General features: G+C 36.1%; 1 protein-coding gene across 1 annotated transcript in view; it reads left to right on the top strand.

Annotated features, from left to right (window-relative positions):
• Nucleotides 1-18,202, top strand: part of DPP10 (dipeptidyl peptidase like 10) — a 265,286-nt gene that overhangs the window by 190,982 nt on the left and 56,102 nt on the right. The window contains 3 exon segments of the mRNA XM_032693535.1: nt 4,905-4,957; nt 5,056-5,093; nt 5,096-5,136. Of these exon segments, the coding sequence (XP_032549426.1) occupies nt 4,905-4,957; nt 5,056-5,093; nt 5,096-5,136 (132 nt within the window).

Genomic DNA, 18,202 nt, shown 5'->3' with positions numbered 1-18,202 from the left:
AAAAGATCTGATACCTCACTGATGAATCAAAGAAATGTGCATGGTTTTGAACCTTGTCTGAGAGACTGCTTCTCTTTCCAGGTCAGTGTATGTGTTTGGAGATAAGTGGGACGGGTATGATGGCTCACACTGCAATTTCAGTTACTTAATGATTTTCTACTGCTTTTTTATTTTTTTTAATTAATGAGAAGGACCTGGCTTTTAAAGAGTCTCTTTTTTATCTGCTATGTACAGTACAAATAAATGTGTATCTACCATTATGTGTAAGACATATACCTTATTTGGCTGGCAAACTTTGGAATAAATGGAAGTATTACTGTGAGTGGTGACATTTTCACTGTATTTCATATACTCTCACTTCTTATTGTTCTTGATCAGACTGAGTGCTTTCATGGCCTGTGAGAAGTCTTACTGGAACCTGAGAGGAGAGTCTAGCAGCACTGAGAGTCTAGCAGCACTGAGAACCACAGAGATGAGTTCAGATTATGGGCGTCTGTGTGGGTAAAAACAAAAATATAGGACAGTCACTTCGCTACCTTGCAAAAGGCTGTGCCAGCAAGGAGGCATCATTATTGCTCTAAATAAATAACACATGAAAGAACATAATTGGTTTATAATGTAGGAAATAGGTAAAGGATGCATCAAAGTGTTTGGCTTGCCCAAGCATTTTGTGAAAACAACACAGCAAGGTTGTAATGTCATCAGGTCCCCTCCATTTCCCTGGAGCTGAGGGCCCTCATCATCCTGTAAATATAGTGCTAGTGAGGTTTTCTTGGCAGCTTTTTAGAAAAAAACGCTATTCTGCTGAGGGATGTTTTCCAAATTACCCAAGGACAGTGAACTGGATATTTTCTGGAATATATTGCAGAAATAGTAGAGTATATTTGGCTGAGTGTATAGGGCACATTGTTTTCCTGCATCGTATTGGGCTATGCATTGAGTTCCATGTCAGTGTTTCATTTTTAGAAACCTTAGAAAGAAAAAGTAATTCCTTGAAAGGTAAAAATTAAAAGACATATGAAACCAAAAACAATGTGTCATCTAAAAGTTCAGATCGTGATTGATAAGTGTGGCTTTTTTTATTGTTGGCTGTTAGCTCAGTAATGGATTGTTATTTCTATAAGCTTTGACTGGAGCAATTTGTCTTGAAATACTTTTCTCACCTTTTCATTTTAGGTCCTTTGTAATAGAGTTCTCTAATTTTATTTTTTCATAAACAAATGCAGATGACTCAGTGTTGAATAGCATCAGATGAAAACTTGTCATCAGTTTATAAATTGATGAAAGACTGAATTCTGAAGAAATATTCATTTTGCAATAGTTTTTAGCTGTTGCATTCTGTGTCAAAAGAAATATTAAATGAATTATATTGGGGGGGGAGGTATACTGTGTGTTTGATAATAAAAGCCATTTTCACAGTTTGTAACATTGCAGGGAATGTTTTCCAGCTTATCATAATGGAAACAGGCAAGTTATTTGCTTGCCAGAAAGACCTGAACCCTAGCAATCACACATGCCACTTGTGAAGTTAAGGCTCCTCGCAGTGTCCAACCTTAACATGTATTATTATTTTAATAAATTATACAAAGACATTTTCCTCTTTTCTCTTTCCTCAACTGATATGACAGTGCAGAAATTATTGTAATGCATTTAATATTTTAAAAGGCTTTGCTCTCCTATACTGCTTCACTTCTTAGAGATGTTCTGTGTGTCCATATTCATTGATTCTCTTCTTTGTACCTAGAAGATGAATATTTTTCACTATAACCTTTCTCCCTTTTCCTCAGTTTCACAGTATGTCCCTTTTTAAGTCAATTGGAGTAATTTACTGTCCATGTTTAAATATTAGCCGTAGTTCAGTCTTTTGATAGCACCCCAGTTAGAAGACATGGAGTGCAAGAAAGTGTTTGAAAACGTTTTGGAATAGGAATGACAGCACTTTGGATTTGAATATAACACAATAACCAGCCTTCACTTTAAATACATCATGAGTGGGGTCAGTGCTGCCTGAGCTTTAACTGTGCAAGCGTTAGTCTGTTTATTTGTATAAACTGTCAGATTTTTTTCTGATTAGTGCACATCCCACAAAACAAGAGTTGCAGGACAAAATCCCCCAAGCATCTTCCAAAGAGGACACAGCTGGTGGCCATGTGGAAGGTTTGATCCTGGTGTTTTGAGGGTTGCTGATACTCCTCCCTGTGATTAGTCACGTGCGGTGTCTTCAGCTGGGTTCCTCTTGTGTGATGCCAGGTGTTGTATGTTAGGGATCAGGAGAGGTTTGGTCCCAGCCAAACCCACATTGATCTGCTCAAGAGGAAGACAAGCAGGTAAACCTTCATACAAAACTATGAGAGCTTCCTAAGCATTTACCATAAAAGCCAGACTTGGAAAAGAAAGATTTTCTACATCCTTTTTTATTGATTTAATTTCTGTAATGATTGTGTTTCAGTATGTGGCTACTGCAAGCAGGACGGATTAGGAAACTTTGCACTTGTAATTTCTACATGGTGTTCCTGTTAAGAACTAAAACATGAGTAATTTGAGAAAAATGTTGGCATCCTGTCTCAAAATGACTGCATTGTAGTGTTGGTCTCCACTTGTTGTGGAGCTCATTCAACTTTTAACACAGATATTAATATTTTTACATAAACGTTGAGACAAAAATTTCACCACAAGGCTAGAGGAGAGTTTCCACATGAAATGTGAAGTAGTGTTGTTGTTGTTGTTACAGCATATTTTCTGTTAAAGCTGTCAGAATGACTTATTAGTTTTGCATTTCTTGTTGAAATATATTCTGCCCAATAATTTACCTCTTAAATATTTGTATTCTGCGTAATTATCAGCCCTCCACACATTATCTCTGATATACTTTTCCCTTTTCCTGGAAGGGCAAGAGATCCATTCCTATTCTTTGTAACTGGCAGTATGAGACTGTCCACTTTTACAGCTGCTGGCAGGTGCCCCCTGGGTAACCTCTGGCAGTGCAGAAAGCACCATGGTTTAACAATTTGTCTCTTTAGTCACACCTCTCGGAGGAGGCTGATGCCTTGCGTGACCACACACTTTCCTATAAGCTGTAACACAAAATATTTAAAAAAGATTTGGGGCATAATTACTAATGTATATATGATTCTTCTTACTGAAGCAACAATTTTGATGTTAATCACAATAGATTTGGAAAATGGAATTTTTTTTTTGTCTCAAGGGGAAATTTTACAGAAGAGAAATTCAACAGTTGCACAAAGTACTATTACTAATCTTAGAGACCTTTGTGGGCTTCTTGCAGCATCAGACAGCAAGGATTTATGACATACTAAATTCTTGACATATGTTGACAGGGAACTAATAATGGAAATGGAGTCAGTGCAAAGATGTTTCAGATGGCTCTGTTACTGAATGGCCTCCAGACAAAGTAACAACCTCTGAACCCCTCTCATGTGACATAGTGGCAAATTCTGATGGCTCTGTTCATGTAGGATCCTCCTTTGTGTATTCTCTTTGAAGGAGATACTGAAAGATTCCTGGTGCAGATAATATAAGCTAAAGAGTTCCCAACACATTTATCTTCTAGGTCAAGGCTTCAGCTTTACAGCTGTATCTGTTCACATCTAACTGGAAATAGCCTGGCACTGTCCAGAAATAAGTCCTTCATGTGCCAATAGAGATATTGTAACCATAGATGTGAAGCTGAAGTCTAGTGGATGTAGTCTAGTGTTTCTTTCTGACAGAAGTTTGCATGAAAAAGAAGAGCTTTTCTTAGTACAGTAATAATTAGTCACAAATATATTTTATATTCTAAGACCACGAAGTAATTTCAGTTGATAATAAAACTAATTATTATTTGGAATTATGCTATTTTCATAATGCAAGATAGAGACCTGAAGAATTTAGCTAGGTTAAAAGCAATCACCCAAGCCTGCAAGACAGCAAAATGTCTGTTACTCACTATATGTATGTAGACTAATGTTTGACTTTAGAGACGTGCAATAGTTTGCTTTGATTTTCAGCCCTTTGGTGTGGTGGTCCATCACATTATACACTATAACATGCTGTTCCCTACCACAGACCTTCTGGGTCCACATACCTCAGGCCTTGATATTTTGCACTTAAATGGCAATTCTTTTGATTTTAGTCAACAAAATTTTCAACAAATAAAGACAGCAGAATAAGGCTGTACATTAGATTTGCTTTTCTCTCCCATTCAGAGAATCCTAGAGTTTTTGAATCCAGAAGTCACTGGTAACTTGCTGTTGAATGAGGAAGGTTTACTGACAAATACCTCTTTGCTTTACCTAAAATGTTGCATACAAAAAAAAATATCTCAGATAAAACAAACCTTCCCTGAAAATCAAAGATAGATGGTCAAAATCAAACCAAAACACATTAAGGAAAGCCACAGCAGAGTCCCACTAAGTACATGGTTTTTCTGTTCTGTGAGCTGCAGCCCAAAAGGTCATTCAGACTGTTTATAGCAGGTGGTCAGAAAAATACCATATGACCCTGTATCTGTCTACATTTCAAGTAAAATAACTGTGATGCCTGTGCAGTTATTTTGACCACAACTTGATGAAAAAAATACAGGAAAAAGTGCTTTGATTTCTTGGAGCATTTTGTTTGATTTGGATTGGGTTTTATTTTTTAAAAAGGATGCAAATTTTTTTGACTGGGTCATTTTCTGTGCAGTTGTTGTACTGATCAGGTGTCTGGTTAAATTAACTGAGAGTATGTGTGTCCTTTCTACAGCATGTTTTAGGTTTATTGGTTATAATTAATTCAGTAGAAACATTCTTTCAGTAATAAAGGTATTGGTGTTTACAGGGATTGAGTGTGACTGTCATAATGCTAGTCTGCATTTAATCCAGTATTTAGTCTTGTAATTCTTGGCCTTTTTTTTTTCCCCACAGGTTTTCCATTATTCTTATACAGCTTCATATGTGATTTATAACATACACACAAGGTAGGTCACATTGTTTTTTCAACATGATGTCATGTCAGTGGTTCTGTACATTGGGTGATGCCAGTGTGTTCAACTAAAAACGTTTCCATTTTTTCAAGGGAAGTTTGGGAGTTAAACCCTCCAGAAGTAGAGGATTCAGTTTACAGTATGCAGCCTGGGGCATTCACGGGCAGCAACTGGTAAGCACAGTCATTAAAAATGTATTAACTCCAGACAGACTGAGGTAAAAACAAAATTAAAAGCCTCAAGATGAGTTTTGTTATGTATTTCTGTACGGTGCTACTATGTTCCTGTTACAGCTGTAAGGAAATCTATTTATTTATTTATTTATTTATTTATTTATTTAAAAAATGTGCTTTTCCAGTCTGAACCCAATAAGCAAGCTGTATAATTGCTGAAAGAATCACACCTTCATCTAAATATGCACTCAAGTGATTTTTAGAATAACCATCTTTATGGCTACTGCTATGTGACAAAGAAAGTAAAAGGTGAAGTTTTCTTTCAAGCGCAAGATCAATGAAAACTGTGGGCAAAAGCAAAAGCTTAACATCCAAAAGTGGATGTGATGGATTCAATGAAAAGTGATGTTTTCATTTCAGTATGAAAATTACTGCCAAGGTCGGTTGTGCTACACTGAATTCATAATAATAAAAACCAGAGATGCTATGTTTCATATATTTTTTTTCTTCCAGAATTTTTTATGAACAGAAATCATCCATGGTCATCATGACCAAAGTCAATATGAGAAGAAAAAATTGTATTTTTAAAACAGCAATAATTTTAAGCTGATCTCTGTTGGTAGTTGAAGGCAAGAGACTTTTAAAGCTTCAACTCTCTGGATAAGAAATTCAGATAATCCTTGTTACAGTGTTCTGATAACATCCTTAATGCCCACTTCTGACCCGGGGGCCTCCTTGCACATCTGAGCTGTTCATGCAGAGAGGCTTTAAGTTGAATGTCTAGAGAATGTACCCTGTTGCTTATATCATTCATCAAGATGATAGAAAGGAAAAATGTTTCTGCTTGAAATGTATTGCATTAAGCAAGTGGAGGAAGGTGGTAAAAAGTAATTGGAACCATGTTTGGTATGTTTTAATAATTAACCACATTAATTTATTAATAATGAGAGCATGGTGACGGGATTAACGGTAACAAATACATAGGTTATTTACCAGGCAGCATTATGGAATATGGTGAACTCTGTAGGTTGTAGCAGAAGGGAGAAGCATTTGCAAAACTGAACAGATGTAAAAAATATTTTAATTAAATTGCAATTCATAAGATTTGTATGTGCTGTACCTCTGATCAGTAATCTAAAGTAGAACTAAAATTACATACAGTGATTACTGAAAAATTATTTTTTTCTTTTCCTGAGATGTATCTTAAGAACAGGGTCAGACTTACTAATTGTAAACTTCAGAAAAATAACAAATCAGAATAATGCTGTCTTTATGAGTATTACCTAAAATATCATTCTGTAAATGTGTATGGATACTCTCAGACAGGCGGACTCCTATTACGTCCCAGAACTGCAAAAAAATAGATGATCATTTTAGGTACAACCTTAATCATCTAAATTTGAAAACGTTGGCATAATTTATACGTGAGTGAGAATAACATTCCTCATCTTTGTTAATGTCCCTAGTAAAGTTAATGTCATGCTTTAAAAATATCTGCTCCACTGTGGGCTTTATGGTGCCATATGGTCTGCAGAATTAGGAAATAATAACTTTAAACACAAAATCTTCTGCGCACTCTGAATGACATCAAGTGTTGTCACATAGATGTACACCTGCAATTACAGTCTACTGAAGGTCACTCCCATAAAAGTTGCCAATAAGAAGGATATCCTCTTGAAGCTGCTCATGTGGTAAAAGGAGGTCTATAAAGAGACAGAAATGCCTTGCTGCATTACCCTCCCACTTCAGCAACAAGCCAAAAATGTAGCAGGAGCATGAATGAATAAAGACTGTTATGAATAATGGTTGTTGCTCCTGTCTAAAGGAACATCTGCCTCTAAGAGAACCAGGACAGAGAAATCATTCCAGCAGAATAGCTTAGGTAGAGAAAAGATGTGCAACTGAGGACACGTTGCCATAATGGTTCTCAGTTATAAAATTTGTCATTAGAACAAACACTGTATCAGTGAGTTTTGAGTAAAATAGTACAGGAAGCACCCAGCAGTGAAACAGAGTGCAGAGGAAGTTGTGAAAGGAGAGCCCTAAATCATAGTAATCCATCAGTGGCTATTGATGGCACATATCTGGGTGCATGCAAAGATGCAGTCTCATGGATCCACGTTGCCAAACACACTATGATTGGTTTACCTTCCTGAACAATACTTATGTGTCTGTTCTGTATAATAGGAAAATAGAAATAATTCATAAGTAAAACAAGCAGTTAAATACTTACTCTAAACAAAATAATTATGATGTGTACGATAGTAGATACCCGGGTAATCTCCAAGAGACATTTATTTCAGTTGAAGAACAAGTGGAGAACAAATTAACTTTATATACAAGAATTTCATTTAGAAAGACCCATGGCACATACCATGTGGCCATCTCATAAACAAAATGTATGTAAATCTCTAAAATGAAGGGGAATAGCATCCATCCAGGTGTGGTGCAGAAATGAATAGCAATACTAAAACCATGACAGGTCAGCAAAATTAGCACAAAACGTAAAACACAAGGCACAGATAATGTCTGACTGAGCCACAGACCTTAACTATACACTATAACTATTTAGAAGGTCCTGCATTAAATCCAAAGTATGGGGGATAACACATGGACTTGGACATAACTATTTTCAATAAATAAGCTATAGTGTAAAATAAGACATTTCCAGTCCTTTGTTCTGCAGGGGACCTAAGTAACAGTGCAGCCTACACAGGAATCCTGAGTGCTTCAAATGAGGGAGAATAGTCAAGAGGTTCAAATAGATAACATAAGAAGATAAAGAGAAAAAAAATAGAAATCTTTGAGAAGGAAAATTTCTATGAAGCCAGGAACTGCTTATTGCACAGAGGAGGGAATATGGCTGCAGTGAAATCTAGTATACAGCAAGACTTTACCTGGAAAGCATGCATCAGTCTAAGTTTGCTATTATGAATAATTTCTAGGTTTGTCTAATGGGACAGCAGGTCACTTGTACCTAGTGAAGAACAACAGGGTTAGGTTTATGTCAGATACCAGGTGACTGGGCTACAATACCGTTGTTTTGAAGGTACCACAGTGTTTGCAAGTTATTTCAGTTTCTTGCTATTTACCTAGAGTAGAGAATTTTTTAAAGATTAAAAGAAAAGCTCAGAGAAACATCTGCTGTTTGAGTCATGACATTTTGGTGGTGAAATTGAAAATGTTTGCCGTTGGGGAGAAGAAACTTTTATCTAATGAATTAATGTATTTTAAGGTCACATAACACTTACCTTTGAGAACTGTTTTCAAGGTCGCACTCTTTAAATTGACGTCTTTTAACTGTGTTAGAACTGTGCCAGATCTAAAATACCATTTCTGTCTCTTAGTACGTTAGAGATGTTTATGTATTTGCTTAACATTACTCATGTTTGATTAAAATTGTGAAAGACATCAGTTGATTATCTCTTTACCTCACCTCTATAGAATCCATCACTGCAGCATTAAGTATTTCCAGGGAAGACAAAATAGCACAACTAGAGGCCTAATTGGTTTTATCAACATTTTTCTGCCTCCAGTTTATTGATTAGAGACCTCGTTGCATGTGTCTGAGAAGGAGATATTACCTACTTGGTGGGAAGGCTTTACTGAGGAGAATGCTTTGGGTTTTTTAAAGGACCTCTGTTGTTCAAATACCCAATTTTTATCCAGTGTTCTCACATCTTTGCTCCTATCTTCTCTGATAGTTTGTAGCAAAGGCTTTCATGTGTTTGTGTTGGACCTGGTTTGTATCTGACACAGGAGAGGCAGCCCTTTCTGTCTGGATCTGTCTATGGGGATGTGTCTCAGTAGGAGCCTGAATATAAAAATTCAGACTGGAGATGTCTGGTCTCCAGTGTATGCAGTGTTGTATTTAAGCTGTAGTGCTCCTCTGCAGTGCTTCTTGTGATACAGACAGTTCTCCTGATCAGTTATCAGGTCGGCCACTTCAAGTAGATCCTGGTCAAGCCTGGGTAGAAGTTGTTCAGTTTGATGTAGTTTTTTAATAACAGTTTTGCATCAAGGTTTTTCTGCCTGAGTGGTGGTACATGTTGTGTATTTTGTATAAAATACTTCACTCTATTTCACTTTATTTTATGAACGTATATCTGTGCAAGTCACTTTGCCTTTGTATTTATAACAGGTATTTTATGTTATTATTGCATTGAGCTCATTTTTCTTTTGATATATGGAGTGTTTTTGGAGGGAGCTTGATTTTACGTTTGGTTGGATCAGCATAAGTAATGATCTGTTGGCTTGCATATGAATGTCTATGCATAAATAAATATATATTTTAACAAAGCAGAAGTCAAGAAAATATTAACAATATTATTAAAAATATTATTAAAATATTATTAAAGTATTTTGTAGGAGTTTGACAGCTTACTGGGTCATAATTTGATGCTACCAACAAAATATAGCATTATCAAATGGTTGGACTGAAGACGAGCTTTTACTATGGTTTTTTTTTTGTAATTGTTTAGAATTACCTATTACCCTGTATACACAAAGATCAGTCTGTTGACTGTAGCTGAATTGTGGATTCAGGACACTCATCAATTTTCAGAAAGTACTTTAAATATCAGAAAACAAGAATTTGTCCTCTTGTTCAAAAAAAAAAAAAAAATTTGAGCAGGCTACTCACTGAAAATAGGGCTTAGAAGCTGAAGCTTTTAAATAAAAAATGAAAAAAGAATCCAGTCAAAAAGGACCTTATCTTGTATCAAAACTAGCTAAAAACAAGCATACAAACAGAAACTCAAAAACAAAACAGAGTAAAATATACTTTAATTACTCTTAATAAATACACCAGTTCAAGAACTGTCTACCCTTTGCCTTTGTGATCAGTCATCTTTATCCTGGTTGTCATCTTTGGAGGTGCCCATCACGCCCCTATCAATATCTGTTGCCCCATAAAAATGCAAATCTCTATCGGATTGTTGAATTTCTGTGTTAACATAACATTACCTTTGAAATGCCTTCTCCTTGTCCAAATTTTAGGTTTTTTTCAATAGTTTTCAAAGACCATTTTAGATAACAGAAATACTGCAGAAGCGAAGTTCATTGATGTTACATTATTTTCCAAGTACCCAGATAAGCACTAGACAGATTTTAGTGATTGAGGAATTGTCAGGACTATGCTACACACAAACCTTGCTCAACACATGCTTTAGCAGACATTGGTTGCTGAAAGCTTCATTTACTATTTGGCCTATCAAGGTGCAAAGTACAACTGCTATAAAAATCGGTAATTTACCTTTCTGTAAAATGTTTACCAGTTGTTTTCTTTTTGCGTAATTAGTGCTGTGGGTACTTGGCACCCCCTCCTGGCAAAAACACTTGCATATGCAAATGAAGTAGATGCTTAATTAATGGTAATGAAGTCAGTCCTAAATAAATATATTTCTTCTGCTGTTTTTATTTGCAAAGTCTTCTGCTCTTTTGACTTACTCTACTTTAGACGAGTAACTTAAAATCACATATGGAAATGTCAAGGATTTATTTCATCATTCCTTCTAATGATTATGCTAATGAGGCAAATGGCAGTTAAAACTTAGAGGAAAATCTCTGCTTGAATTTATTCTGTAAACCAGAAATAAACAAGAATACTTCAATATGACATTAACCTCAGGTATGAGTTCTTGTTTTAAATATATGAGAGGTTCCTTACAGAACTTCAAAGCATATTTGGAGACCCTTTGTCTTGGTGAGGATGTTTTTATGAAGAAAGGGAACATGTATGGTTTAGCATTGCCCACTCACTTGCGTCTTTAAGGGATTTGTCCATAACTGTAGCAAATGCTGAAGTCATATCTTTGTGAAGGCAGTGAGAAATTAAGGAGACTAATAAAACTTTTTTATTTTCTCTTTCAAATGTTTTCATTACATTTCTAATTTCCAGCTGGGAAACTTACTGTATCAGAGACTGAGGATTTGAACAAAGAAGTGGAAATATTTACAGAAAAAAGGCACACAAAAAGATTGTTTTAATGGCAATTTTTGACCAACAGCTAAAGTCAGAATATGTATTATTTTGCAAGATGGCATTCTGGTATTTTTTTGTGTTAGATAAAATGTGCTAAATAGTCAGATCCTGTAATGAAATGATATGAAAGCCACTTATTAGCATACGTGCTAATAAAACTAAAAGTTTTATGCTGCTTTATTTTTTATACAAAAACTGCTTTTTATCGGAATCATGGTGAGCATGGGCAATATTTTTTTTTTTCCAAAGAAGAATTAGAGTTACCTAAAAGTATTAAGTAAAACTGTCTTGCTGCTGCTGCACATTGGATTTTCTCTTGGATTTGTCAAGCTAGGGTTACAAAATCTAAATGTTTTTTATTTTTTCTTTTAAATGATTCAATTCAAAGTACTCTTTGCAGGAAAAAAAAAATTAGTTTCTCCGAAGATATTCTATTTAACTAATTTACATTTTCAGTTATTAAGTTCCAGGTGCCAACTGCACTTAAGTATAGATTGGAGGAACATTGAATGAGTGTTCTGTGATTTCAAAAGTGATACTCAATATGAAACCAGTTTTCCCCATCTCAGATGAGGAGAATGGAGAATGCAGCCAGAAAACCTAGGCAGTTTTGGAAAACAGGGAAAAATACATTTTTACATATCAAAGTTGGATATATTCAGTAAAAGATTTCTGAGCTCTAGAGAGCAGGAGTATTATAAATGGAAGCAAGGCTAAGTTGAGCAAAGAAGATGCTTCATCATTTTGGTTGGTGAAAGGCAATGAACGTGTCCTGTTACCAAAAGCAACTTAAAAATATGAGTATTAAGGACTAGATACTGTTATCCCTTTGTGAGAATAGTTACTTGGCTGTATCTGAAGGAGGTGAAGTAATAATGAGAAAATCATGTTTTATAGGAGCATTATTCCTCTACTACTGTTTTTCATGTAGAACAGTAAAAGGCCCAGCAGCTTTATAGCGAATAAATCGAGAGGGCAGATAAAAGATGTTTCCTTTCCCTTTTCCCTGGTTCTTATTGTATCTGTTTCTTATCACTGATCTAGCATGCAGCTAATATTTGAATTAGTATGTAAGCCATGCACACAGGTAACATGCTTTTCTATCCAGTCTTGTATCCATAACTCTTTTGTAAGCAAATATATTGAAAATTTGGGATATCATTGTGCTAGAGGGCAAATTTTTCTTTCACATACTTACTTATGTGGATGTGTATATATATATATATATATATATATATATATATATATATATATGTATATATAGTCCCACAAAGACACATACAAACAAGCACAGACACACACATTTGATAGTAGCAGTCTTCAGGACTTTCCCATGCAGCAGCCTTCAGGGAGCAATGAAAACAGCAATATGCACCTCTCATCTAGACTATCATGTTGTTCAACATGTGCGTGTGTAACAAAGCATATCTGAATATTCACACTTCCGTCTGTTAGCTAATATTAACTGCAAGTCCAATGGCTCATAAAAGAGGACTGCTGTGCTTCTTGTGTGAAAAATGTGTGGCTTTCTGTAATGCAGAAATATGAAAATTGTGTTTCAGAAGTCTAAAATTCTTTAGAAATAGCTACCCACAAAAACTGTGAAGCACAGTCAATGAGAAGAGAGGCTGAAACCTGATTGAACCTTTAGCTAAATCAGAGTTGAAAAAGATTAGGTTTTATTATGGACTGTATTTTCATATAACTCAAAAATCCTACCCAAAAACTTTGCAGGCACTATTATGTACATGGAATGTATACTCATGTAGTCACTTCATATTTAATATTTAAAAAAAAAAGGCTATGATACACCTCAGGATGGGTGTAAAAGATGGATGTGACAAATTTTCCACCTCAGAGAAGGTGGAAGAAGAGAGTAGATAGTCCTTGTTATTATTAAAAACCCCAACAAAACAAGCAAAAAAGACTCCAAAACAAACAAACAAAAAACACCTCACAAGCAAAACTAATAAACAAACCCCCCAAAAAACAAAAAGTAAAACTTGTATATACTTCATGGGTGATGATGTCATGACTCCCTGTTGAATCTTTATAAGCATGACAACTGTGATGAGAAGAAAAAAAACCTCGACAGATTATGACCACACAACTTTGTGTTCAGTGCTCTTGGTCGCTCTTTCTCTTTATTTTAGCCCAGTCTTTCTTGAAAAAGAGACATTAAAATCATCACCAACCCATAAATGTCCTTGCATGTGTTTTTTTTTCCCTGCAATGAGGTTATGACTTCCTCACTGTGTTTGTGCTGAAGGACCAGAGCCGATTAAACTTTTACTGCACTGTGTTAAAGTGACTTAGATTTTCATGTTGACTCAGCCTGAGCCAGACAGTGAAGTGCAAAGAACTGTTTGTGGATGTGTAGTTGTGGGAAGTGTGTAACTTCAAGGCCAGGGCAGCCCTGGAGAATAAGGATTAAAAAGTCAGGTATACTGTTGATACCTAAGAGAAAACGAAGCATTGATTTCCTTCATTGTTTATGGCAGGTTGCAGTACATGTACAGAAATACAAGGAAAGAGTTTTGTGTGGAAAGAAAGCATCTGCTTTCAAGTGTTGTTTCCCAGACTCCGAACTGTTCCAAACAGAAATACTGTTATAAGAGCTAGAAAATATTTCCTCATTCCTGTTTGTCACATTCCTAATGAGATGTTTTAAGACAAACTGTCTTTCTTGCATTGCATGCACTGTCTCTGTGGAGTCTTTACAGATGGATGTCATACACTAAAATTTTGGACCGTTATAAAGACAATTGACAACTTGAACACTGTGCACAATGGGGAAATGAAGGCACACGCATCATACAACAAGATGAGCTGGGTCAGCAATAGTAGGTGAAAGGACGAAGCTTTGTATTGAATCCTGCTGTGGTTTCTCATGTAGAAGGTGTTTAGAGGCATCCTGGTCTATCTCAGTATTTGCACAATTTACAAAATTCTCTGGGATTGCGTATCACCCTAAGAATAGTAGAAAATGTAAACATGACTTTACAGCTCAGCTTTTTGAATTCTCTTTTGACTTCTGTCCTTGCTGTTAGGATGCTACTTCCTTACATTTTGTCAAAGAAAACAGAAAATTCCTCCTCTGACACTGAGCCCTTACAGTTATCCTACATATTTCTCTCATCCAACATTGCTTTTTTTCTTTTGGAGTAACTAGGTTGAAATTTTTCCTGTTTAGCATGGTATGGATTGATCAGTCTGGGCATAATTAAACACTTGATATCAGTGCGAGATGAGCCTTCAAAATACCAGAGATAATTTTAAAAGATTTTATGGTAAGGACAGATTATGTTTTTGTTATAAGTCAGTAAGAGTAACCTATGCATGTAAGAGTTGCATTTCTGTCCACACTCTTCCATGCTGGCTCATTAGTCACTTACTTTCAGTAAGTATGAGTAACAAGGAGTGTGAATTCCTGAGCACACACTGTTTATGGATAATTCTGTTATACGCATCGCTTAGGCAAAGACCAAAGGGCTGAGCAGACCAGTTCTCAATGACATTTTGCACAGTGCTGCAGCTAGGGTAGTTCTTCAGGCAGCTCCATGGGGGCAAGACAGCCCTACTGTGATCCTCTGTGCAATCACAAAGATGTATTAAGCTGCCTTTTGTGTAGGTTGTAGTTCAGATATTATATGTGATTTTATTTATATAACATACAAAGGACAGTGTTTGCACTCATGAGTGAGCTGTCATGGGATTAGACAGGGTGTGAATTTACTGAGTGTCATGATCCAATATCATTCGAAAGGCAACATAATTAATGTGTATTGAAACAAAAGAGGGCAATGCGTTGCAGCATTTATTGGAAATCAAGGACATAAACATCAGAATTACCACGGAGTTGCTGATACTCTCTGAGTTCATGGCCTGCTTTATGTCATGACATTAGTAACTAATCTTATGGGTTCATTATGAGTGCATCCTTGCTATTGTTTACAGTAGATTTATAAACTATCCAAATAGCAATTAAATATAATAGCCTTGTAGATTGTTTGCAGTTGTTCAGAAACGATTGTGCTAACACATTACTGTGATTGGTCTAGTGGCATTAGTCTAGACAGAAGAAAAGTGGTGCTTCAGTCTTCTGTTCTTCATGCTCTGTCTGATGATTTTGGAACATAGATCTTATAATGTTAGAATTTCTCTACTGCCATACATTGCTTAGGTAGCTGATGGTACCTGCAATGCCCGGTATCTGCATAATTTAGTGGTCTCTGTACACATGGAAGTATGGGGTAAGAGCTGAAGCAAGTCAGAGCTGAAGAGCTTTGAAAATTTTATACCAGTATAGATTGAGCTGCAAAAGAAAAAAATAATCTGCACAGAGGAAGTCAGAGCCATTCTACACTTCTAAAGACTTGCAAAGCAGCTGTATTGCAAACTGTATCAGACATTTTAGCCTGAAATCATGTTTGTAGGAACTCATGATCTAAATAGGTTACAAATATAATGTAGGGGAAATGAATATAACATAAAGCTGCTTTGCAATACAATTCCATAAAACTTTCCTTGAAATTGTCATTCTGTACCATATGTGATCTGGATACAAAATTTGGAAGATATGGGGAAAAAAAGACTTTTGGAAAAAGTCTGTGTAATTGTAACTCACAAAGTCACTGATGAATACTCTAACCTTCTAAAATTCACAATAATAGAAGCTTTATAAGCCACTTTTCTGTGTTTTATATTATCTGAAATATAGTAATTGGTTTTGGAGATCGCTGCAGGACCTGTAAGGGAGACATTAGCAGAATAATCAGTTGCACCAGTGAAATGCATTATAACTGTTTTGGGTTTGGTTTGCCACCTTGCATTTTACTTGCCTATTGATGTGTGATTGTTCCTGTTCATTACCATGGAGCTTCTTCCACATCTGATTACTGTGGGCAAGAATGCAAGACACTGACCCTTTATCTTGCTACTTTTCCAACAAGCGCAAAGTAGCTCCTAGAAGTCTGGTTTGTCAATGCAATTTTGTATGCAACATATATACTGTTCCCTTGTATGGAACAGTAAATTAAAACTTAATTTGGAAACACTGATGTCCAGAGCATTGTCACAGGAAGTTTGGTGGTGTGCCCATCCTCCTTATCGTGCCTGCAGCTCATGAACAGTTTGAGTGACCCCTGTGCCAGTGGAGTTATGTTGAAGATGGATATTGAGTCTCAAGCTGTAGGTAGAAATGAGCCAAATGACATCACAACACCAGTTCACCACAGAGCACAGGAAAAGCCACCTCTTTCCTGCAGCCAAATACAGACCTGAAGGATGTCTGTGGCTCACTGCAGCATGTGCCTTGTGTGGCTCTTGGCCACAGAGCAGCTTTGATACAGACCAGAGGTTTGGATTGCCATCATGGAACTCCTCGATTGGTATAACAAACTGTTCCTGTATAACACTGCATGTCCAGTTCTTCTGGATGATGTTTTCTTCCTAAAATGAGCATTTATTTTTCTGTGAGGGAAAAAAGAAAATAGCAGTTATACTGTTGTTGCATCAACACACAAAGCACATAATCTTAAGTACACCTTGTTTCAGTGAGAAGCTGCTTCAAGTAAATAAGAGTTTGGCAAGGAAAAAGGGCAGGAAGGGGTCCTCACCTTCTGTAGCTGTGGGTATAATGATCTGGCAATCTCAGTTTAAGGCTGTGAGACCCAGGGGTATAGTAAGTGAAATTACAGATGACAAGAAAACGTTTGCTCAGTTTGAACTTGAAGAAGAGAGCAGACATTACACTGTGACTACAAATAACGTAATCAGTGGCTCTGTTAGGAAAAAAGTATCTATCAGAACTTTGGAGGATGCTAAATAGTGGTAGAGAAGATGCCAAGCCACGTATTTATTTGAAAGCTAATGCATTGGCAGATATTATGGGTGATTTGCAGTATTTTTTAAATTGATGAAAACTATTTGTAAGTTTCTGAAGTGGAGCTATTTGTATAATTTTCCAGATATGTCAACCAGAAAGTGATAACAAATATTTTAAGTACTTAAATGAAAACCAAACTTGTTACTTTGACAGCAGGTGTTGAAAAATGGCAACCAAATTGTTTCCATGTGGATGAAGGGATTTGATTTTAGTTTCTTCCTGTAATCCAAAGTAAGTTCCAATATTTACAAATCCAATTAAGTGCACGGATATCTGCATTTTCCATAATTGTGGTAAAAACAACAATAGCAGTTGAAACCACAGGTTTTTATAAAAATGAATCAAAAAAAATGTTAAAGTTTGTTGTTTTCTTTTTTTTTTTAATTTGAGGTCCCACTTGTACTGAACTTTTCATATCGAGCAGTATGTTGTCCAAGAAGCAAAGAACATTGACTGTTTGGATATATATAATAAGTCTGTATGCATACATATTATCATGCAGTATAAACACTGCCAAGAAAGTTTTGATGACTCTATTTAGCTTCAAGCTAATTTTTGTTTGTATCATTTAAATTTGAGGGCTCTGTGCCAGTATCCTCAACTCTGGGTTTTAACTGGTAGTTAAGTGCTGGTTAAACTGGCTGTATGAAAGCTATTTAGACTGCACTTGCATATGGCACACCTTCAGCTGTGGCCTAGCTAGCCTAAGAAGTGAGTCTCATTCTTAGGGACATGGTTAGTGGTGGACTCAACGATCTTAAGGGTCTTCTCCAACCTAAATGTTTTTGTGATTCTGTTCTGTGATTCCCCCATTACCGTGTGCTTTGTGCTGCCTCATGCTCCAACATGAACTCAGAACTAGGAGAAATACAGCTACTGCATGGGTGATGGGATCTTCTTTCTCTTCCCAGTCTGGGGTTAAAGAGTGAAACAGTACTATGCCAATTTGATACTGCATGTGAAACTGGAGAAGTCATGGTTTAATCTCTGAAGAGCAAAGTACAATATTTGCTGGACAACTAAGAAAGTATTCTTTATTTGGCTTTCTTCTGTCTCACGAATAGCTGAAATTATTTGTTTTAACAGTTGTTAGCAAGAAAACATATTTCATCTGGAAATTTTAGTGAATGATCCAAATGAAGGCAGCTGGATTTGGCCCTGGTTAATATATGGTAAGACAGAGACAGAACAAATGG

The sequence above is a fragment of the Chiroxiphia lanceolata genome, chromosome 7, assembly GCF_009829145.1.
Source record: "Chiroxiphia lanceolata isolate bChiLan1 chromosome 7, bChiLan1.pri, whole genome shotgun sequence".
Classification (NCBI taxonomy): Eukaryota; Metazoa; Chordata; class Aves; order Passeriformes; family Pipridae; genus Chiroxiphia; species Chiroxiphia lanceolata.
The sequence above is the reverse complement of the archived record's forward strand: the minus strand, read 5'-3'. Positions and strand labels throughout refer to the sequence as shown.